Source organism: Talpa europaea, assembly GCF_964194135.1.
Source record: "Talpa europaea genome assembly, chromosome: 7".
In the NCBI taxonomy this organism is placed as follows: domain Eukaryota; kingdom Metazoa; phylum Chordata; class Mammalia; order Eulipotyphla; family Talpidae; genus Talpa; species Talpa europaea.
In genome coordinates, this window is record NC_140074.1 from 23,633,665 (window position 1) to 23,659,520 (window position 25,856).

Here is a 25,856-nt window from a genome sequence, read left to right on the forward strand (position 1 = left end):
TAGTTACCCTAGATCTCACTTCAAGCAACAGATGTCAAGAAGGAACCTACAGGCAAGCTCCCTCTACCCCAAATGCACAGGTCTACTACTACTATCTGCCTTGAATTCACTAAAACTAATGTCATTATGCCTTTTATCCTGATTTATGTGAGTCACCTTAAAAATGCTAACTCCCTGTCAATATTTATGGAATAATGCTTTGAAGTTAGTTGTGAATTATTTAAAGAAATCTTTCATATTTTCCATGATGCTATGTGTCTGCTATATTCTGAGTAGTTTTGCCACCTTTATAATCCAATTTTCTAATTCTCTAGCTCAGTACATAAAGAGATGTGACAGATCATAAAGTGATGACAGTACATAAAGTGATGTATATAAAGTGATGTGACAGTACATAAAGTGATGTGACAGATCAATTTCATTCATAGAGACTTTTAAAAAACATACAAAATATCACAAATGTGAATGAAGCAGTATAAATAGTTGGAAACTTACCAGGTGTCAAAAGCTTAAATATTTGAGGTTAAATTTATCACCATTTGTGATATTTATTTATCAGGTTCCTTAACATGAAAAAATGTTATCTGTAAGAAATTTATAACCAACTCATTCTTCATGGTGAAATATTAGAATTGCTTTTACAATTCAGAACAAGGACAAACCACTCTCAGAACATCTATTGAAATTTATATGGTAACTATATAAAAATTGGTATATTATATCAGGATTTTTAAGGAAAAAATAAGAATTTACAGAATGTCTATACATAAAGCCACATGGAATCTACATAAATTATTAGAATTAATATGAGATTAGCAAGGTGGCTGGATATAAGATAAATACTTTACAATGAACTATAATTATACATGTAAGAAACAAATGTTATAAAAGCTAAAACAGAACTAAAATTTATTCAGAATCTAGTAAGAGACATTTGATGTTGTACTAAAGAAACATAAGATTTCTATGAATAAATACAAATTTATTTCTAAAAAAAACATTAAAGAAGACCTAAATTGAAGGAGATATAGTATATTCAGGAATAAATAAAAAGATTTAGAGTGATAAGGACATCAGTTCTCTTCAAATTAATTTCACAATATTTTTCTGGGACTTGATAAGTGTTCAAAATATAATACTGAAAAGGAAAGGATCAACAATATCCAAACACTGTTGAAGAAGAGTAAGGTGAGAGACCTGTCGTATCTGATGAAAGACATTAGAATTCTAAATCAGTGCCTGGAAGTCGAAAATACAAATGCCCATCACTGGACTGTTACGTAAGTAAAAAATTATTTTAAGCCACAGAGAATTTGGGTTTATATAAAACAGAAATTGAGGGCCTCCCCTGGTGGCACAGCGGTTGAGCGCTGGGCTACAAAGCTGTCCGCAGCCTCTGCAGCGCTGGTTCAATACCCGGGCGCTGGTGAGGGTCCCACATGGCGCGACAGCCCTCTCTTGCCGCGCCCACTGCTCTCCTCAGCAATGTATTTCGTCAGTCTGCCTGTTCTGTTCCCCGCTCTGGCTCTGGTGAATTCTCTCAAACTCCCGTGCTTCTGATTGTACCCAGAGCTTGTATAAATAAATAAATAAATCTTTAAAAAACAAAAAAAAAAAAAACCCAGAAATTAACATTCTACTAAATAATAATAAAAGATTGATGTCTAAAATAAAGAACTTCAACAAAGACAAATGCACTAACAGAAAAATGGGTAGAAGACACAAAACAGGTATTTTACCATAACACATATATAAGATATTCAAATTCATTAGAAATCAAATGAAAAATGAACACAAAATGAGATACTCTATTTAAGAATGTAACTAAAAAGTGTATACTCTGAAACAGAATTATGGCAGTACTTTTTAAAAAAGATTTAATTATTTATGCATAGAAGAACAAGGGTGTAGACCAGAGGCACCAGGGGTGAGAGCATTCACCAGAGACAGAGTGGGGAGCAGAAAAGAAATACACTGCTAAGGGGAGCAGTGGTTGAGAAAGGAGAGGTGTGCTAGGGATAGAACTCAGGACGCAGCACTGATAGGGTGATAACATTGAGACTTAACCCCTAAGCCACCAAGGAGGCCCAGTTATGGTAGTATTACAGCAAACATTTGGCATTTTCTTATAAGCCTGAACACTTGCACATCAATAACAGGCAATGTCACCCTTAGCAATCTATCACAGACAACGCCTTGCACACATGTATCAGGAGACATGTTTTAAAGTATTCATAGCAGCAGTGTATAAAAATTCTTACAGCTTAAAATATGAACATAAAAATACCCATTGACAAAAGAATAACAATATTAAAGCTCATTCATACACAAACTGGAAAAAAGAATTATACTAGACTCAACGGCAAAAAGTTGTCTAACAAAAATAAAGTTTAAATAAAACACATTTGTAGAACTGGATATAAAGGATGGTATTTTTAAGATTTAAATGAGAAGCAATACTAAAAAATTAAGGAAACATAGTTTAAACAAACAGTAATTAATAAACACAATATCCAAGAGACTGATTATCATTACAGAAAAAGATGGAATCATAGAGTATCAGTGATAGTTACAGGTGGGTACATGGATATTAATGTTTGCAAATTTCAAAATATTTAGTGAATTTTTTTTAGAGAAAGAAAGAGAGGAAACAAAAACAAACAAGCATATAGATATAAAGTTTACAATTCCAGTTTTGTGATCTAATGTTAGCCACACAAAATGAATTTCATTTACAGATAAATCAGTAAATTTAAACCTTAGGTTTCTCTCGAGTCATAAACTGCAAGATATTCCTCCAAGACAAGAAACAGTATGAAAAAGATAAACAGTCTCTCTGAGATCTCATTCTGTATCATTCAGAATTCAGCTAGTTAAGAGCAGGGTGCTAAGAAATCAAAGGTCATAGGTTTCAATCCCACATGAACCAATTAGTTTTGCCCTTTTCCATGATACAGGCTGTCAGTCAGCTCACCAATAATTCTGATTATAAGTAAGATCAGGGAAAGGAGAAGATAAATCATCACCAATGTGGGGAAAATCAAACTTCAAACTTATTAACAAGCTAACAGAAGTACTTTTTTCTATATATTAAGAGCTTACATTTATAACTCAAAATGCCCACCATGCGTTGTTCTTATACAATCTTCACAAAATTTCTGAGGTAGATACTGTTATAATGCCCACTTCACAAATGATAAAACTGAGACTTAGAGAAATTTATTGTCTGGGGTAATATAGATAAGAGAGCCAGACTAGAGAATTTATGTTCTTATCTAGCTCTCTGTAAATATAACTCATAATCTATTATAATATTTAATAAACATCAATTATATATCTAAATAATACATGAATGAATTAAATGATTGGTGAGTGGCAGGACAGATGGATGCAAAGGTGGTTCTAGTTGGACTGAACACTAAAAAAGCTAATAGTAGCCTCATGGTAAAGGACAGGTTGCTAACTGAAAGAAATCTTACCTATTTTTTTCCACTTCCATTACTATTTCCCTAAATCAGGATGTCTACTTCTCTATCAATGTCAGAGTAATACAGCAAGAATATACAGAGCATTTTTGAAAAGGAATAAAATGCTTTACATTATCCTCATTTCAAGAACCACTATACAGTAACATATATGAGTGAGTATTTTTCTGGACTCAATTCTATTTTACTATCTGGCCATCCTGATAGTAATACTATTCTATTTTGACATTTCTATTTTGGTAAATACGTCTCAAAATCAAGTAGTATAAGTTTTCTAACTTTTTTCTTCATGAAACTTGATTTTGCTTTTTTAGGTTCTTTACATTTCTCTCTAAGTTTCAGAATTGTCTTCTATGTCTTTAAATAAATTAAAGCCTCCTGGAGGGCCTCTCTGGTGGCACAAGGGGTTAAGCACAGCTCTGTGAAGCTGTCCACAGCCTCTGCAGCATGAATTCGATCCCGGCCTGCCAGGGAGCTACCCACATGGCACAGCAGACCTCTCCTGACTCACCAGCTCCTCCCCTCAGCAGTGTACTTAAGTCTATCTGCCTGTTCTGTTCCCCAATCTGTCTCCAGTGAATCCTCTTACCTCCCGCACCTCTGGTCTATACCCCAGTTCTTGTATGCATAAATAAATAATACTAAAAATTTAAGGAAACATAGTTTAAACAAACAATAATTAATAAACACAATATTCAAGAGACTGACTATCATTACAGAAAAAGATGGAATCATATCATAGAGGCAACTAGCTTTGTAAATTGATGATCTTGCAACAGCAGTAAATTTACGTACTAATTCTAGGATTATTACCATAGATTAAATAGGGCTTTTATACAGATACCCATATGGTCTGTAAGTAAAATATTTACTTGTTTATTTCTAATGGTATAATTTGTTTCTTCCTTTATTGAATGAGCAGAAACTCCAGTACAATGCTAAATACATCTTACTTGCTACTTATCTTAGAAAGTTAATTATTAAGCAAGAGATAATGTCATATACAACTCCTATGATGAAATGAAAAAGAACTAACCCCTGAAGCTGATTATAGAACTGAAGAATCCAATGGGGTTAAAGAGGAAGGGAGAGATCAGAGTGGAGAGCAAGTACGCAGACTGAGGTGTGGACTATGTGCGCTTTGGTGGAAGGTGCGTTATGGTAGCAACATATGAAGCGGGGGCCCTCTAATCCCAAAATACAAACAGTGATGCAAACCAACATTACCTCAATAAAAATTTTTTAAAAAGAATGTGTGGGGGTGGGGAGAGGATACTGCGATTCATTTTGGGATACCAGCATAATTTTATATCAAAATATAACAAGAAACATTCAAAAAAGAAAAAGTACAACCCAATTATCCCATTTAGATAGACAGATAGACAGATGCAAAGATCCAAAGCAAATTATTAACAAATAAATTCAGCAATATATGAAAATAATAAAACTGCAATGAAATTAGGTTTATTTCAGGGGACAAAAGGGGGGATTATGCATTAGGTTGAGCTGTAAAACTGGTTACTGTCTGGGGAAAAATAAATAAATTAAAATGTATCCTTACATTTTACTAAGCACAAAACATAATTCTAAATAAATTGTGAGTAAAAACGACATAACCAAAGCCCTGGAACTTTTATGAGGAACACAGAGGTGCAAATCTTTCTTTATGGGTGGGTATGGAATGACTTCTTAAGTGAGATACCAAAGCACTAACTGTAAAAAATATTTTTTCCAAATTCAACATTTCTTTTAATCAAATGACACCCTAAGGAAAATGAAAAGACAAAAGGCACACACTGATATATTTGCCAACATTTAACTTACTGTCAAGACCACATAAAGAATGGCTACAAATAAATAAGAAGAAACACATAATAGAAGAATGGATAAAGAATATTAAATGATAAACTCATGCCATTCACAGCGACATGGATGGAGCTGGAAGGGATTATGCTCAGTGAAATAAGCCAGAAGGAAGAAGAAAAATATCGGATGGCTTCACCTATAGGGTGAATATAGGGGAACCAAATAAGAGATTAGGAAAAAAAATAATATAATAAATAAAAAAAATTGTTGACAACTATAAATCAGAGACATTCTGCAGGGGAGGAGGAGGAGGGTTCAAAACAAGAGAGAGAAGAGTACAAGGGACTTTGGTGATGGTGCACAGGTGGTAATTTTATGGGAACTACACCTGAGAGGAGAAATCATACATTTCACAAAAATAAAAAATTATGTAAATATATATAAATAAATTAAAATTAAAATAAGGAATATTAAAAGACATTTTGCAGCGGAAAGCCCATACTTGTCTAGTGACCATCTGAAGAAATGCTTTACCAGTGATATGAATATGAAATGAAAACTAAATTATTTTAGACCATTTCAGTTGTCAACAACTTAAGAATGACACCAAGTATTGAGGAGAATGGGAAACAATGAGATCTTTTATGCACTACTTATGGCAGTAAATATGAAGAAAACTAGTTTGAAAAATTAGCTATCAGAACTTTGTGAAAGCAGAATTTCACATCCTAAACCCATGATTTCCATTTCTAGATATATAATTCACAAAAATGCATGTACACGTACAAAAAATAATGCACAAAATGTTTATCAGGGTATTATTCATAATAGCAAAAAATTAGAGTATCCAAAATAGCCATCTATAAATGAATGTACAAGAAGTTATGAGACAATAGGCTACTTTCAACCAGTAAAAAGAAACAAATAGTTATACCAAACAATAAAGATGAATCTTAAAACCACTGTGATGAGTAAAAATTGCCAACCCTCAGCCAAAAATACATTATGATATATTTTTATAAATGATAAAACTAAATATTATTTTCTTATAAATTTGTGATAAAAACTAAAAGAAATCAAAATGATAAATATTTTAATAGTAAACTCTGGTGAAAAAAATCAGGGTACAAAGTAAGGGAGGAACACAGAAATAGATGAAATTTACTAGCAATGTTCTATTCTTCGGTTAGTGTAACCACAGGTGTTTATTACAATAATAAAGTTAAAATAAATAAAATAGCCCTATGCATGTAAATTACACTGTGTCATTATATACATTTTAAGATTAATCCAATTTTGTGCAACTAATGTCCAAAAGGCACAATATAAAACAATACAAATCTAAACATTTTTGTCTTAAAGTATCAGTTGTTAGTAAGACAAAATATGCTGGACTCAAAATTACTCTTAAAGAATCATTAATATACATGTACATACCCAACTATCTGCCTGCACTAATTCTGTTTCTATAATGAACTAAGAAATTCTAAAATTTAAAATGCTTTGGGCCTTAAAAAACAATTAAATGTACAGGAATAAGCTATTTTTACAATATATTTATAGCTAAAGTTACCTTAAAGATTACTTAAAAGTGCCACTAAATATTTTCTATATGCCTAGGGTTGCACTTGACATGCATTATCTCATTAATTCTCACAAAATTCTATGACATAAATACCATTAATGTGAACATATTTTTTATGCAGAAACTGACCAGCAGGGTTAAAATGTGTTCAAGTTCATGATGCTCACACATAGAGATGTAGTCTGATCCCACATTTATTTTGATCCTAAACCTGCACATATATCTATACATTCATCTATACCTCAGTATCATAGAAAATGGATAGAAAGGTTAACTCAACTATCCAAAATCACAGATCAAGTTAGCCGCAGATTTGGAACTAAAAGATACCAAGTAGCATGCACCAGGCATTATGGCAAGTACATTATGAGACTTCTTATTCAATGCTCTATTCATTCTAGCTATTTCCATTCCTTTACCTCATTCAAATGGAATGTTTGACGTTGAAATGGTATGATCTATCAATTTGTTCTTAAGTATAACAGCCAGAAGATTGAGCAAATAGCTATTTAAGATATATCCTGTACTTCTACCCATTTCTATTGAATCCATATTGTATATATTTGTCTACCAAGAGTATAAAAATAGTAAAAGGCAAAACTATCTTGTACTACTATATTCTAACACATGCGCATTTAAATTTTTGTTTTAGCAGATGATTTGTACACTACTGCCCCAAGCAACATTCATAGAAATGTCTCTCACCTGTTCTGAACGATCTGAATCACTTTCTTGCAGTAAAGGCCGGGGTGTTCTTTGTGACTCCTGAATCTTTTCTTTCAATTTAGAATTTTCTTGCTGTTGCTGAAATAGCTGGTCCTGAAGACTAACAACACTTTGCCGGAGCATAGCTTCATTTGATTTTGTGGTTTCAAAACAAATATGTAACTCATTGTAAAGCTGTTTCAAAAAATATATCCAAATTTATTAGTAACGAATAATGTAGTGATACCTGTATATGTATATACATATATACACGTGTATAAATATATATATACATGTGTATATATATATATACATAAATATATACATACATATACACATATATAGTACGGCATAGGCCTTGCCCTCAAATTATTTTAATAGTCCAAAGGGAAGAAACAAGATATAAATTTATGAAAAATTAAATAATACAATTATCAGTACAATACTACAATTGATGTTAAAAAGACAATAAATATTGGTGAGTGTCGTAAATAAAAGTATGCTATATTTCTAAAGAAAATGAAAACACTCTTAACTAGATATATTTAATTTTGAAGGGTTTCATGAAAAATTATAGGAATTAAATGAAAACAAATCCATTCTAAAGACTGCATAAATGTGAAAAAATTACATATGATGATAGGAAAGGACAGAATGGGAGCATATGATATATCAATCTAATTGCAATTAATATATACACCTGACAGTTAAAAATAAAAATCAAGAGTCTTTTATTTATACTTAATTAAATTTGAATGAGATATTCTCATTTAACATGAATTATAATCTACTTCTAAAGTAGGGGCAGAAGGAAAGTAAAAGTCAAGCAGTAAGATTATAGAGAGAATGTAGAGTACTGAATGTAGGAAGATGGATTTGTTCCTGCAACCAGCAGGATATCACTGAAGACCTTGAACAAAGGGTGATAAAATAAAAACTCTGAATACATGATAGATAATTTAAAATTTAACTCAAAGCAACATGCACTAAATTTAATAAAACGAGTTATTAAAACTGTGAGAGCATATGGTATGTAAGAGGCAACATATAGTCATACATGTTTAAAAATGGCATTCCTCCAATACTCATGAACTTACTTTGTGATGAAAATTCTAACATATGATGATTAAATGAGGCACAATTCAATTTGTGATAACATATTTACACAAATAACCCATATTTTTATTTGTTGATGATACTGGGGAAGTGACCCCAAAATTAAGATCTACTCATTGTTATGTTGTATAAATATAGCTAATGCTGAAATCTTATAAGAAAAGCAACATCCCCAAAGGAATAATCTCAAAATTATGTAGCAATACACTAGGATTTTAGGTCTGTTCATCCAATTGAAGACAGAAAAGATCTTCCACTAACTGGCCTTATCTCGTGGGAAGATAATTATGCAAAAGATGACAGAGCATTTTATGCATGCTACACTTTAATTTTTGTAAATTTAAAATAATAAAAGCTTGTAAAACCTGTCCTTAATGTTTTTTTTCTCAACATACAGCTTGTCATAAAAGCAAGACCTTTCAGATCACTTCTCTGACATGTATTATCTCAATATATTTTTTGTTTTCCATAATACCTCTATATTATTATAGATACTTAAAAAACATTTCACTTAACAGCCAAGAACAAGTAATTTTTTATAAAGGAAGGGTTGACTACATGATTTATAAAGTACTTATGAAGGATTTCAGGACATAGATTTGAATTCCCTTCCAATTACCTTCATGGCAGGGTGTATGTCCAATGTCCTTTCCATAGCTGATATCATCAGATATTCTAGGAAGGAAGAAAGAGTAGGAACCTGACAGCTTTGAGAAACAACGACAAAGTCAGAGTGGGTCTTACAGTGATCTACCTGTGCTGTGTTATTGCTTTCCTGACTGAGAGTAGAAATGAAAGAACAAAATCTGAAAACAGAACCTAACATGACTAGAAAGATCTGAAGCTAGGATGTATGAAGGTCTGCCTAATAGCAATCTATTCAATTGAAAGTTTATTTAAGTACTTTCTCTTTATTTGTAAACTTCATTAATACCAGTTTTTACCCACTCAACACAAATTAATCTCTTTGAAGAAAAATAATAGAAAATAACAATATAATAGAATTTATCATTTCAAATATTGGAGAATCTCATAAAGGTTTTGACAAGGAAAACCTCAGTTTCCCTTCCATTGTGCAATATACAGGTATGATGAAAACATGAGGTCAGGACTCCAAATTATTGGCCATTAGTGACAAGGGTGTGGTACATTTTTCTCTTTGGTATCATGTCTTGGGATCATCTTTCACAATAAGCCCATTCATTCAAAGAAGATGTTTCTATCTCAATATCTCTTTTCTGGCATCTTCTCTGCCACTTCTTCCTTGCTTCCCTGAAAATGAAGACTAACAGCTGTCTTCTTATGTTCTATACTCTGCTCTCTGCCATGAAGTGTATGCAGCTGTAACTTCTCAACAGAACCTGCCCTGAACATACCTGATGTGACATGCTGTGTAACTCTAGACATGGATACAAACACTATCTTTCTCTAAAATATGAATCCTTCTAAGAAGCAGATGAAAAAAGAACTTAGAAAGCAAGAAACATGATCTAGACCAGGCCTGCTCATGGGATTTACACAAATTCTCTTATTCCTTAATTTTTATTCCAACCATACACGTCCTACTTGCCTGTTTGATGGCCAACTGGACTACACTTATTAAATAGCAATAAGACAACTCAGTTGTGAGCTTAGAGTAAAAGAACCAAAGACAACCCTGCATCCATTTTTAGTTCTTGTCTCAGTCTACCAAATGGCTTAAAAAGCCTTCAACGAGGTTAAATCTAATTTCATTTCTGAAGGGTTTGGTTAATCTCAGAAAGATTTAGGGTGTTCCAGTCACCTGGCTAGACACCATCTCATTCTCATCATTAATAACAGTAGATTTGAGTTAAAAAAATTAGGTAATATTAAATATTAGGTAATATTAAAATTAGGTCAATTAGGTAATATTATTTCAAATATTGGAGAATCTCATGAAGATTGATAAGGTTTTGACAAGGAAAACCTCAAAGTTTCCCTCCCATTGTCCAATATGTAGGTATGATGTAAATGTGAGGTCATGAAAAGTAATATTATAAAGTGAGTAAATTAGTTAATATTAAAAATTCATTCATCTACATTGGCCTAGGCACTTTTTTTCCCTATCAGAATTGCAATCACAATTTCTTCCAGCAGTTTTCAAAGAGGCTCTTTTCTGTACAATTTCTTTCTTCTAATACAAGTCTAAGCCTTTTCCAAAAAGATGTTCTGGCATCGAGATCATAATCTTTTGTAAGATTTCTAGCTATAAAAATAATTAATCATACAATTCTCCTTTACACTTTAGAAGTCACAATCATTATAATATATAAGCTCTTTTTTATGCTTACCATTCTTCATGCTATTTTTTGTTGAAGAAATTAAAGTAAATTAAGAGGAACTGCAGGGGACACAAAGCAAGTGATCTCCAGAAACAGGATCCTAAACCCCAATACTTTTAATATTCAGAAGCTTAGATTAATGTATTCTTTTTCTCCTATTTTGATTAGTGTTGAGGAACAACATATTATACTTACCTTAACAATTCTGGAAATGTCTATGCTTTGTGATACCATGATGAATACTCCAATAATAAAATTTTCCATATTTAGTGAAAAAGTATACTATTTGTGGCTCTGATTGAGTCACTAAATTCTACAAGTGAAAATTCCATCTGTTTATTGCAGAAAAATAAGGTAAAACTCTGATTTAACATGTAGCTGAGACTAAAAGTATGCATAAGCTAACTCCTTATTTCTCTGGATTGATTTTAGCTCATGTCATGTAATTATCATTAAATAGAACAAAAGGTAATAATAGACATACATTTTCCTCCCTCCTCATTTTATTCATCCTACCACTGTGGAATTGTTTTTAACCTTTCCAAATAATGAAATGGGTATTACGATATAAAGAAACTGCAAAAAGTGAGAAAAGTAGGGGGCAAGTGAAAAAAAAGTGGAGAGGAGCAATGAAAGAAAAACAGAAACTCCACTGAAAACAGTAAATTAAGAAGACCTACCCCTTAAAGAAGTTTAGTAAGAATTGGAGAGAAATTATTAACATACTTAATCAACTCACCTGAGTCTTACAACTAAGCTCTAGTTTTTATTTTGAATCAATAACAGTAATCTATATGAAAGCATACTTGGAAATTTTAATTTTAAAGTAAATATACAAATCACTGCTTCATGGACTATCAAATTATTCAAATTTATTGGAAAAATCTAGAAAAATACATATGGAAAAGGAATAAAGACAAATATTAAGTAAAATATTCTAGTATTAGAATAACTTGATGTAAATGGACTTTGGAATCATGAACAGTAACACACTGTGTATACATGTACAATAAAACAGTGTGATCATACCTAAATTTAAAAATCCTGAACTCTGCAACTAATCCATTTTCTGGGGGTAAAAAGGTCTAATATAAAATCTGCAACAGGTGAGAAAGTTAAAATTGTAAAGCTATGACAAAATAAACCAAATCTGTACAACCAGTAGAATCAATGCCTGTGGGTTCTCCACAAACTATGGAGACATGCTAGGCTGCACTTATATCAAAAGGAATGCATTTAACTTAGATATTGTGACAATTTCTAACATCAAAAGTTATTGAGCAGTTAAAGAATTGTGTGATGAGAATGAATAATTTAAGTTTACACACTTTAAGGAATCCATTTATTTCATATATATCTGAACTACATAATGGGCTTCATAATAGGAGATTAAGCATGTGATTCTGGGTTCAAGGTTTGAATTCCACCATTTGGTATCAGTTTGACTTTAAATAACACTCTTAAGTGTCAGTAACGATTTGTAAAATAGAGAGAATCTACCATCGAGGTTGGTGTGAGAGTTAATGAGGCAGAGGCCTTTTTCCCAAAGAAAAACACTCCTTATACAGTAAGCTTAGTAAGCAGAAAATTTTCACATTCTTATCTTCAGGTATTATTGTGCTTCAACTAGAAGGCTGTTCCACTTGTATGGAATTCAGTCTTAATTCACTCCAGAAACATTTACTCACTCACATAGTTAAAATTTAAATGGATTAGTATATTTAAATTAAGATAGAAATATTTTTCTGCAAAGTTTAAAAACACATAATTAAAATAAAGACCTATGATTTTTAAGTTGTACTATCCAAAGTGGAATATCATTGTACTTAACTCCTTAAGGTTCAATAATTTAAAATTTATTCATGTGGTAGGCCACATTCTACGGTAGGCAGGTCTCTTTCAGAATTAATTAACATTATTCAATAATTTAAAACAAGACTTTCTTTACATAGGAACTAATTAAGTGTAAACTGCACACTACTGATATGATATTACCAGCTTTCATAAAGGAACTATCTCCTAAGTGTGTATATGTGTACTGTGTGCAAAATCAATGTTCTCTAATGAATACTAGTAATCTAAATTCACAACAAAATATGTTTATTTTAGTTTTACTTAAAATAGTAAACATTTTAAGCAGCATTTGGATTAGTCCTAGAAAATGGTTAAATTATGATTTCAAAAACATGTCATGATATTGTTTCAAAATGAAGTGAAGCCCAAGATGCTAGCGTATTTACAAGTATGCTAAAAGCATTTATTTTAACTGAGAGGAGAAGAAATATTCAAAATGTTAACCATATTTGCCTCTGGAACACAGAATCGTAAAAGGTGTTTTTCTGTGATTTTATGAATAAATACTGACACAAAGATTACCAAAGAAAAATTAATTGTAATTTCTACTAACTACAGGTAAACTTCATAAAGTATAAATAAATAATCAAGGACTTTTGAGTTGAACCTAGTTGAATATACTAATTAAAACCATATGAACAGGGGCCTCCCCTGGTGGCGCAGCAGTTGAGTGCTGGGCTGAGAAGCTGCGCACAGCCTCAGCAGCACCGGTTTGATCCCCGGCTGCCGGGCAAGGGTCCCACATGGCGCGCAGACCTCTCCTGCCACCCACTGCTCCCCTCAGCAGTATACTTCGTCACTCTGCCTGTTCTGCTCTCCGCTCTGGCTCTGGTGAATTCTCTCACCCTCCCACACTTCTGACTGTACCCAATGCTTGTATGAATAAATAAATAAATCTTTAAAAAAAAAACCATATGAACAACTATAAGGCTCTAAAATAACATCAAAATTAAAATACTACAATGAAAATGACAATTTCAAAATGAGTATTAAGCTCAAAATCAAGTGATATTACTTCCCCAACCCAAAAAGATAACTTTTGAGAAACAAATGAAAGGAAAGAGGAATTCAAACTGGAGAAAAGGAGAGAACAACATAAGGAAAATTTAGCCAGTTCTTTAAATCAGAAGATTTCATAAACACAATGTAGTCCCATCATAGCTGATATATAAAAATTATTGGAGGTGATAATCATAATCCTAGGGGAATGATATGTGACATTTTAAAAAATATCCCAGATTTAAGTTGTTATGGTAAGTTCCCCAAAAAGGAGTATATAAGGTCTACCTCTTCAAATTTACTAAGACAATGACTGGAAAATTTATAATTTAAGTTCACATAGAAGAATTATAATGAATTATATCACTTCATGGAGCAGTGTCTTTTTTTAAAAAAAAAACTTAGCTTAGGTATAAAGTTCCACTTATGTTCCTACATGTCCCTCTAAATATACTCATATCATCCATACTCCTATTAAATCTGTAATCAATTAGATTTTAAGCTGTTTTAGATGTTAAGAATAAAGGAAATAAAACAGCTATGTATATAAATGGTATAACAGCTTTTTGGCAGAAGTGAAAAGATCTTATGATTAAAGAATACACCTGCTATATTCAAGGGATAGTGTGGCTATGGTGAAAGACTAAGAAGAAGAGAAGGTAAAGATAAGATCAAAGAAATAACATACAGAGCCAGATGGTACAGAGTCTCATAGATTGTGATAAGAACTAAGGCTTCTACTTTTAGTGAGACAGTAAACCAATGGACGGTTTGAAGGAGTAACTTGATTTGACTTACTAAGTTTTAGCAAGAACATCCTGGCAACTATGTTGAGATGGACTAAAATTGGTAAACTCAAAGTATGAAACCACTGTAAAAACTTAGGAAACATATGATAGAGCTTTGAACAAAATGACAGTAGGGGTGATGGGAAAAGTAATCCTGCAGGTATGGCAGACAGTAGCTTGGCTTTAAACATGTGAAGTTTGAGATCACTATCAAGCGTCCAGGTCAAGAGATATTTAAGCAGATATTTAAGATATACTCTTTCCTAGGTTTCCAGGGAAGGGGCAAAAACTTGATTGAAATGGGTACAAAAAAGAACTGGAGAAGAAAACTTTTAAAAGAGTTACATTCGCTTTTAAAAGGGGTATTGCTAGAAATGGATAAAAGAGGTAAAGGAAGGAAAGAGAAGGAATATAGTGGGATCAATGTATAGTGCTTGTTGTTATTTTTTTCTTTCTCATATTGGCAACCGAACAACATGTTTGTGTGTGGTTAGGAATGACTGAGTTGGGAAAAACTGATTTAGTGGAAGAGATGGGGAACACTTTCTTCTGCAAATAAGTTTTAAGTAAAAATGGGAATACATTAATAATCATCAAATTAATTGTGGTAAACATATTCTACACATAAACACATCCTTGATGGAGATCAGGAGGAGGGGCACGAGAGCAACAGCTCCTTGCACTGTCATGGAAACAGAGTTCCAAGGTACATTATTTGAAAACAAGCTAAAGAACACAAGTAAAAGGAATTGATTTGTAATATGAATGTATGTACACTGTACACATACACACACAAACAGCATCTAATGCATGGAAACATTTAGAATTACTACTCTCATAATTACCCATGGGAGCAATGAAATAAACTGGAGTCAGTAGAAGGGAAATCAAATCCGTTAGACTTTCATTACCAATACTTCTACATAATTTTTCTATTAAATTTCCACAGTGAAGTATTCATGAAATTTTTATATATTAAAAGGAAAATAGTTTTGAAATATTCTGTTCTATAGAAATTCTAGGATACAATCAAGTATTAAGAGTGTTTATTTCTGGGATAAAAGTTTCAGGTAGGAGGTCAGAGACTTATTTTATTTGCTTACTCCACTTTTGTATTACCTGAAAATTTATCACAAGCATGAATTACTTGGGTAATAATCATTGTAAATATATGAGTTTTCAGTTGTTTGACGTGATACAGAATCTAGAAAAATTCTCACATAGATTATTAAAAAGGTGGTTGCTCTCTACAGAGGCAGCTAAGGAAATCAAACAAAAAGCAGAATTAAAGCTGAAACATTGTCTTCGTTTTAATTTAAGCAAGATGGAAAAAGAATCTTAACACAAAATTGAGAGAGGAAACGATAAGAAAAACATTTTCTTTTTCTTTCTTCTACTAAGTTCTTTCTTGCTAACAAAGAGGAAACACAGAAAAAGAAAGAAAAGGTTTATGATCTTTAATAATGAGCAACACTAAAGACATATAAACTGTCATGGGTAAGGGAATTTTAAGCAAAAATTAAGAAAGGAAGAGAAACGTTTGAGTTAAAATAGGTAAGTGAAAAAGAAAAAAATACTAATTAATGTTCAATTTTTCAAGTCATTTTAGCAACGGCATCTGGTTTTGAAATAAAAGCATACTGGGCAATCCCACCATATAAAATAAAAATATGGAGCTGCCATAGCCAATTTGGAAGCACAGGTGCTATCACTGTCCTTGGGAACTCCATGATTGGAGGGAAACTCGAAAGGACAAACACTATTCCAAAGCACTCTCCAAAAGTGTGGGTTTAAAATTTACTTAATAGCTACTCATTTCACGTTAAATACAGATATTTGGTTTTTATGGTATTTTTTTTCAGGAGAAGACTACGTCTAAACACAAAAAAAAAAGCCCAAAATTTTAAGGATAATATTGATAATATAATTAATATTAAACTTTTCAAGGCTAATTGCTTTTCCAACTATTAAAACAACATCAATCTTAGGGTTGATTTAATTTATATAAACTAAATTAATTATATAAATAATAGTATATTTCACAAAACATAAAAGAAATTCAATAAAGTTCTTTTTTAATTACCAGCTATAAATATTGCTGACAAATCAGTCAGTATACCTAAATAGCTAGATGAGCCTTCTTGGAGCCTCCTAAAATAACTGTAAAGTAAAATGACCATTTAAAAGAACCACAAGATAAAGAGAAAAATCCTTGGGAAATATTGATCCTGAAGATCTCATCAGCACACCTATTTGTGTAGATCTGCAGATAAAATACTGCACAAATAGTGCTTTAGGTCTTAGACTCAGACAAAAAAATTCTTGCAAAATAGACTAATTTCGTTCCCTAAACTCTTTCTGGCTTGGCTGCTACATTTCCTATATGTTTCATGGTACATATCAAAATTACAACTTATAAAATTAATACCAAAATGAGTCATGCATTTTTTTTAATTTTTAAGAAACATATATAAAGGGGCATAATAAAGGAAGGTTGAAATTTGAAAACACTGAATTCTGTTTTTATAAGTTCATACATATAAATTTACATTTCTATAACAGAAAAAAAGCATACTTTTTGATATGATATACTTTCAGCTGTGTGAACATCTTCCTGATTCCTCAGTACTTTTTGTGTGTCCAAATTCAGAACCTGAAGCTGTTGGATCAGCTCTGCTTGCTGTGCTGTATGTGCACTGTTCTGTTTGTAAAGATTTTGCAGCTCCTGCAACTCTTTCCTGTGCAAAGAAAGCAATAAAAAGAGAGAAGCATGAATAAAGATCATCTCAGTTAAATAATTGTGTTCATCTAAGATTATAGATTGGCTTCCAATTTTTTCATCTTCTATTTTTTACTACAGGCAAACATATTAATAAAAGAAATAACATATAAAGTAGTTAATATTTATCATATACACCTAGAAATTATTGATAAAGCTACTTTGACTTTTGAAGTCAAATACTTATCAATTTTCTTTTATAGCTTGATAGTAATAAAACCCGTGGATATACAGACATAGTTCCACCTTCTTATTGAAATTAAATTATACTTCAGTTCCAAAAATGGTTAAGTACTGACACCAACAATAGTTATCAGACAAGATTTCATTTTATGAATAACTATAAGAAAGTGAAAATCAAAATCAACAAAAAACTATGAACCAGAGACACTCTATGAGGGGTAGGGGCGGGAGGGGAGGGATTGGGGTCAAAATAAGGGGGATGCAATTGTATGGGGAATATAAAAATAAAATTTATAAAAAAAAAAAGATTTCATTTTACATAATACAGATGTTTAAACACATTAAAAAGCTCATTAGGTAAATTAAGTTTTCAAAACAAAGTTTCTTACAGCACCACTGCCTTAAAGTATAACTAGTTTGTAGCTTCAAAGTCCTGGATTGGGATTCCTGTGATTCTGCTAATTCAGTTTGAGGAAAACGTTGAAGAAAAAAAGCCCAAAGGAGAGAAAGCAATGAGAGTGGAAACCAGTACTTCCAGTCCACCCAGGTAAGTAGGGGGGCAAATGAATAGCTAATTCTAATAATGATGGCATAAGTTCAAGAGTATTCATAACTCTGGGACAGAGGTTTTCTGATTCCCATGGTAGTAAATCCTGTGTGACATATAGCTTATAAAGGAGGAAAAGACTTTGTCTATTCAATTTTAAGCCAAGTATTTATAAAACTATATTTCACAGATATACACTCCATAGTATATATTTTGCCCTATATATAGATTTCTTTTAAAGATTTATTTTTCTTTATTTATGCATACAAAACTGGGGTGTAGGCCAGAGGTGCAGCGGCATGGGAGGATTCACCAGAGGCAGAGTGGGGAGCAGGAAAGGTGGATCCACTGAAATACACTGCTGAGAGGAAGTAAGGGGAGCAGTGGGCAAGACAGGAAAGGTCTGCTGTGCCATGTGGACCAGCAACCTGGCTGGGGATCAAACTCAGGCTGCAGTGGCCTTTGACAGCTTGATAGCTTGATAGTGCTGAAACTTTAACCACTGCACCACTGGGGAGACGCCTTGGACTGTATTTTTAAATGGAACTTCCATTTTTTTTACTGCAAACTGGTAATTTATTTACATTAATCTTAAAAGAAATAAAGAATAAAGAGATATACGGATAAATTGTTCAAGATAGATGAATATTATGATGGAGAAATGAGCTCTGCTTTTCAGAAGTTTATAATGTCAATATTCTCCAAACACAAGAACCTTCCCTGTGCCCATAGAGACACATGTACATACACCATATTTGTTGCAGTCCTTTTGAGCTGCTGTAACAAATTATCATAGACTGTGTAGAATACAGACAATAGAAACTGATTTGTCAGTGCAACACCCATTCATGATAAAAGCCCTTGAAATTCTTGGGATACAAGGAACGTACCTCAACATCATAAAGGCCATCTATGACAAGCCAACAGCCAGTATCATTCTCAATAGTGAAAAGCTGAAAGCAATTCCATTAAGATCTGGAACAAGACAAGGATGTCCACTTTCACCACTGCTTTTCAATATAATACTGGAAGTCCTAGCCAGAGCAATAAGACAAGAGAAAAACATCCAAGGAATCCAAATAGGAAAAGAAGAAGTCAAACTATCACTCTTTGCAGATGATATGATAATATACATAGAGAACCTCAAAAACTCCACAGAAAAACTAATTCAACTCATCAATCAGTTCAGTAAAGTGGCAGGATACAAAATCAACACGCAAAAGTCAGTAGCCTTCCTATATACAAACAATAAATCTGAAGAAGAAGAAATCAAAAAAACCATCCCTTTTATTATTGAAACAAAAAAAATCAAATATTTGGGAATAAATCTAACAAAAGAGGTAAAGGACCTATACAAAGAAAACTATAAAACACTGTTAAAAGAAATAGAAGAAGACACAAAGAAATGGAAAAACATCCCCTGCTCATGGATTGGGAGAATAAACATTATTAAAATGGCCATCCTACCAAAAGCAATATACAGATTCAATGCTATTCCAATCAAAATTTCAATGTCATTCTTCAAAGAAATAGAACAATTATTGATGAAATTCATATGGAATCACAAAAAACCCCGAATAGCCAAAGCTCTCCTGAAAAAAAAAGAAGGGAATGGAGGCATCAAACTCCCAGACTTCAAACTCTACTACAAAGCCATAATCATCAAAACGGCATGGTATTGGAACAAGAACAGACATACAGACCAATAGAATCGAATAGAAAATCCAGAAATAAACCCACAGATTTATGGTCAACTAATATTTGACAAAGGAGCAAAGACTATGCATCGGAGCAAAGAAAGTTTGTTCAATAAATGGAGCTGGGAAAACTGGGTCGCTACATGCAAAAGAATGAAGCTTGACCACTACCTCACACCATACACAAAACCAACTCAAAATGGATTAAAGAACTAGACATAAGACCTGAAACCATAAAATACATAGAAGGAAAGATAGGTGAAACACTACGTGACATATACCTCAGTAACAATTTCAAAGACACATCACCCAAAGCAGTGATAGTGAAGGCAATGTTTTACATTCTCAACAACAATGATGAGGGTTCCAATTTCTTTAAATCCTCCCCAACACTAATGATCTGTTTTAGTTTATAGCCATCTTAGCATATATGAAGTACTATTTCATTGTGTTTCGAATTTGCCTTTCCCTAAAAGCTAATGATGTTAAGAATCTTTTCGGGCCTCCCCTGGTGGCGCAGCGGTTGAGCGCTGGGTTGCTAGGCTGCCCACAGCCTCTGAAGCGCCAGTTCGATCCCCGGCCACCAGTGAGGGTCCCACAAAAAAAAAAAAAAAAAGTGGGTATTTAAAAATCAAGATTTATTAAAAGGGAAGTACTTAGAATTTAAAAAAAGGAGAATTTATTGTGCATGCTCAGAGGAAAATCATACCGCTGAGTAACAATTACTAAGGAAATTAGAAGGTCTAAAAAAGTATAGAAATGAAGTTACTGTACCTTTATAAATCATCAATAAAAAGTCAAGATGTAAAAATGGTCACACTAAAATCTCATGAAGGTAAAGCATTTTTATTTACTGCTGTAAATACAGCACCTAACACAGCTCATGTCCTTTATTAAATAGTAGTTGGGTTGGCATTACCAATATGGCAAAATAGATTGTTCCTTGCTTCTCTCTCCCTCATAGAGGGAATAATTAACAACAAATGAGGAAGAGACAATATTAAAGTACAGGTTGAGACTGAAACATCCCCTACACCTCAGAGAACAACACAGACCTGCATTAAAAGGAATTCTGGGGAAAAGAAACATCTAAGATATGAAGGGCATATTGGGAGGAAAGTGGGTGGAGAGGGATCTACAAAGATAGTAGTATTTTGGGGGAAGGAACAGAGAGGACAGGGCTGACAAACCAATCAAAGTTTCTGAGGAAGGGAGAGTAGAGACCATGAGGAGGTCCATGCCTTTGGCCCAGATGGAGCCTAAATTGCAGGAGCAGAGATGTTCTTATGGGCTGGGACCCTAGCAAAGAGAACAACAGAAAAAATTCTCTACAGTATACTTCCTCTCACATATGCTTCAAGATCTGTACTGGTGCTGTGAAGTACACCAACAACTAATAGGCAGATGAGTCTCAAGATATAGGCTCTCAAAGAGGAAGGATAAAAGAAGGGCATTCCTCCAGGACAACTATAAAAGCATCAGGCTCCTTCTAAACCTCTCCACCTTTCTTTCTTTCTTTTTTTTTTTTTAAAGATTTATTTATTTATACAAGCACTGAGTACAGTCACAAGCTCTGAAGAGAGAATTCAACAGAGCCAGAGCGGGGAACAGAACAGATAGACTGACAAAATACACTGCAAAAACACAACAGAGCAAAAACAGACAATTATGAATCAGAGACACCCTGCAGGGGAGGAGGAGGGAGAGGGATCAGAGGGAGGGAGGGAAGAGACATGGGACTGCGGTGATGGTGCAAGGGTGCACTGGTGAAAGGTGCACTGGTGCAATGGTGTAGTCTATGGGGACTACACCCAAGGGGGTGGAGGGAAGCAAATATTGTTTAAAAAAATAAATAAAATTTAAAAAATAAATAATAAATTAAATCATCAACAACAACAAAAAGAAATAGAGATAGTAAAAAAAATTTTATTGATAAAGTTTTCTCTATTATTTGAAAGGTTATGCTATAGAACAGAGGTAAGTTTGTCTCTGAGAGTCTCTATATAAGAAACCAAAATAAATATGAATATGGTAAAAAGACAAATTTCAACTCAACATATGAAATGATGTTCACAATTAAAGCGACATAAAATGAATAAGTACATTATTTGGAAAATGTTGAAACATATAAACTAAGAAACATATAAATGTATCATGCAAATACTAACAGCCAGATTATCTTAATGAAAAGTTAGTCTAAAAATTTCTTCTAATATTCAGAAACATTTACACTATGAGTGAATAACCTATCAGCTATAAAGTTTATACATATCTTCATTGCTATGATATAAATTTTTTTTGAATTACCACAAGAAATTTTTGTTTGGTTAAAGGACAAATATAAATATAAAATATAAATGTTTTATATAAATTTTATATAATTTTTTATATAAATATAAATATGTTTCATATATAAATGCCAATGTGAATATTATATAATACATATGTCTGTTACCCTAGAAACATTCTGCCTGACCTCTGAAATATATACATGTGAGGATAAGTAAAACTAGAGATTAATTGCACTTATACAGGTATATGACACACTTTCATTACATGATTTATTTTAATTGAAATAATAAAATATATAAAAACAAATGTAGATATGTATGCATATATGTATATATAATGTACTTAAGAGTCATTCTCTCACAATTTCTAATAAAGATTTATAAAATAAATTAATGGGTAATTAAAAATATTCCATAACAAAAACACAAGTGCATCATGTTACTTTTTCAAGTAATCTCACTTTATGGGTAGTAGTATAAAACTAATGATTTTGATATAAAAGAAATTTTTCACATTTTAAAACATACAAAAATAAAAAGTCAAATTTGTGTTTCTCAGTTGCTGTTCATGAAATGAATATTAATACATTGTTAGATATTTTACAAGGAAACAATGAATGATTGCACTGTTTTTCTTAAAAATCAAAAACAAGACTGCTGCCTTTCAACAGGTTCTACCCAGTCTTATGACATCCATGATTCTCTTGGGTAATTATTTCCAAACTGGTGCATATAATTCCAGACATTGTCAATATACATCAATTTACTGAGAAAAGACATATAGTTGTCACTTTGGGATGTTTATAAACATAAATGCTGAAGCTCTTATAATTTTTCTGCCATTTCTATAAAGTTGAATCAAAAACTGAATATACTTACCTAACCAGGGTAATATCCATATCCTTCTGGATAAGTTCAGTCTGTTTATTATTCAACTGTAATGACAGAGCATTATATTTACTCTGTGATACTTCAATTTCTTTTCTTGCTTCACTTAAGTTGTCTTCAAAGGCCTAAAATTAAAGTACTAATCATCATCATCAAATATCAAATAACTTAATAATGAAGTTTGTTATATTTAACTAGTCTACAAAGTGACAGTGAAAAAATTAGTAAAATTTTAAAATTCATTTTTTAATTTTCACTTAAAACATTTTAGTACAAACAGTAACTCTTGTACCACTCATAGATTAGATTTTTCAGTAGCAAAAAAAAAAAACACACAGTTTTAGTGTTAATAAGAATTTTAAGCAAATATATTTGAACATCTATGTATAAATTTAACTATTAAAGTTATAATAAATAAATTAACATATAATAAAAGCTGTTAACTACATCAACAAAAAATAAACTCAATTACCTAAATACAAGTCAAGACAATGGCAGATATTTCACTATTTCCTCTATTTTATTTTTTTTTAATTAATTCATTTGCTTGCTTGTTTATACATGCACTGGGTACAGTCAGAAGCAAGGGAGGGTGAGAGAATTCACCAGAGCCAGAGAGAGGAGCAGAGCAGGCAGAAGGACTGAAGTACACTGCTGAGGGGAGCAGCAGGCGGCAGGAGAGGTCTGCGCGCCCTGTGGGACCCTCCTCTGGTGGCCGGGGAGCAGCGGGGATCAAACCGGTGCCGCAGAGGCCGCGGGCAGCTTCGCAACCCAGCGTTCAACCGCTGCGCCACAGAGGAGGCCCTATTTCCTCTATTTAAAATACAGACACATAAGTACATTCACAGAAGATGGTACTACAAAGATATCAAAATAATTTTAAAATATTTGAAATGCAGGTTATACTGAGTTCTCTATATCATGGTGAAATTTTGCTCAAAGTTCTACAAAGTTAACATTTTCCTGCTGATCATTTCTCTAAGTCTTTTTTATTTTGAAGCAATTTTAAAATGATACATTTTCAAAATATACATAAAATTAATTTTATTTTCTTAAAGTATTAAGTATTTTATCTAAAAATAGATTATCCCACATAAAGACGAAATATTCATTACTTCCAAAAGTAATTACCAGGTTTTATTTAGGTCAAGCACCAGAAATCGATTCTACTTATCCTATCACACCAAATATTTTCACTCTGTGTAGTAGCTATAATGATCTCTTAAAGAAAAACAATGGCATTAAGTGAAGACAGAACTATAAGTACTTCTTAAATTGCAATGTATTAAATAAGAGCAATCACAGATACATAGGTAGACAGGTAGGTGGACAGATGAAATAAAAGGAGAAAAGGAGTGAAGGAAAAGAGAGAGAGAGAGAAAGTGAGAGAATAACAAATATTGGCTGGGATATAGGTAAGTTAGAACCTGAATTGATATAAGCTCTATGGGAAACAACATGAGGGTTACTCAAAAATTAAAGATAGAATATATAATATAGCAACCCCACTCTAGATATGTATTCAATAGAATGGAAAGCAAAACCTTGAAGCAGTATTTCCACACCTGGTTCATAGCAGCACTGTTCACAATAGCCAATAAATGGAAACAAGCCAAATTATTAGATGAATGGATAAAATATGCTGTATACCTATTACATGACAAAAGTCTTTTTTGACTCTTCTCAAATGTTACATGGATGTATGTGCCTCATAAGCATTATTCTAAAAGAGATGAACCAGTCACAAAAAATTACCATGTGAACCCACTTAACTATCTAAAGTAGTCAAGTTCATAAATACAGAAAATAGAAATGTGATTGCCAAAGGCTTAAAGGAGGGAGAAATATGACATTGTTACTAATGAATACAGATTTACAATTCTGCAAACAGAAAAAGTTTTGGAGATTGTTTTCACAGGAATGTATCATACTTAACACTACTGAAGTGCATGCTTATAAATGGTTAAGCGGGCAATTCTTATTTTACGTGCTTTTTATTCACAATTTTTTTTCAGATTTATTTATTTATACAAGAACCGGAGTACAGGCCAGATGTGCGGGAGGGTGAGAGGATTCACCAGAGACAGAGCAGGGAACAGAACAGGCAGACTGACAAAATACACTGTTGAGGGGAGCAGCGGGAGAGTCAGGAGAGGTCTGCCGTGCCATGGGGTTATCTCCCCAGTGGCCAGGATGGAACCCGCAATGCAGAGGCTGCAGACAGATTCACAGTACTGCGCTCAACTGCCTGCGCCACCAGGGGAGGCCCTATTAACAATTTTTTAAAAGAAAATTCTTACATGTGCAACAAAAAGAGGGCGGATCAACATGGCGGCGAGGAAATGCTGCGAGTAAGATCTCCCATTAAAAAAAAGTTAATAGGGAGGAAAAGCAGCAGGTCCCAGTGAGAACTGGGACACAGAAGATAAATGGACAACTCCAGCAAAGTACCCGAAGAAGAAAGTTGCAGTAAAAGAGGACTAGAAGGGAGGAAAGCTCAGAACCCTGCTACCCTCCCCCACCCACAAAGTCGGCACTCTCTGACCAACAGGAAGGAGGAAAAAACAAAAAAACTAAAACAACCAATAAGAACAAACTATGCATCAAGCAGGACTGCGAGTGGAAAGGAACTATTTCAGCCACCACACCCCATGAACTGGAGCTGTGGAGAACCCTGCAGGATTCGCTGCGGAGGTGAGCGAACTGCTCCAGGCGCCATTAGAGAAAAACAAAGACTCCTGGGGACCTACACACAGCCCCAGGACAGCCGGTAAGCTCGAGTGGAAAAGCGGCCGCTTGAAAAGGATACACGGATCGTGGCTGCTCAGGT

The 25,856-nt window shown here is 33.1% G+C and overlaps 1 protein-coding gene across 1 annotated transcript in view; it reads right to left on the reverse strand.

Annotated features, from left to right (window-relative positions):
• The window catches only part of CNTLN (centlein), a gene marked incomplete at its 5' end in the record, with an annotated part of 238,450 nt that overhangs the window by 139,893 nt on the left and 72,701 nt on the right, over positions 1-25,856 (reverse strand). The window contains 3 exons of the mRNA XM_084239276.1: positions 7,582-7,776; positions 17,217-17,379; positions 23,018-23,151. Coding sequence (XP_084095402.1) covers positions 7,582-7,776; positions 17,217-17,379; positions 23,018-23,151 — 492 coding nt within the window. The remainder of the gene's footprint in view (positions 1-7,581; positions 7,777-17,216; positions 17,380-23,017; positions 23,152-25,856) is intronic.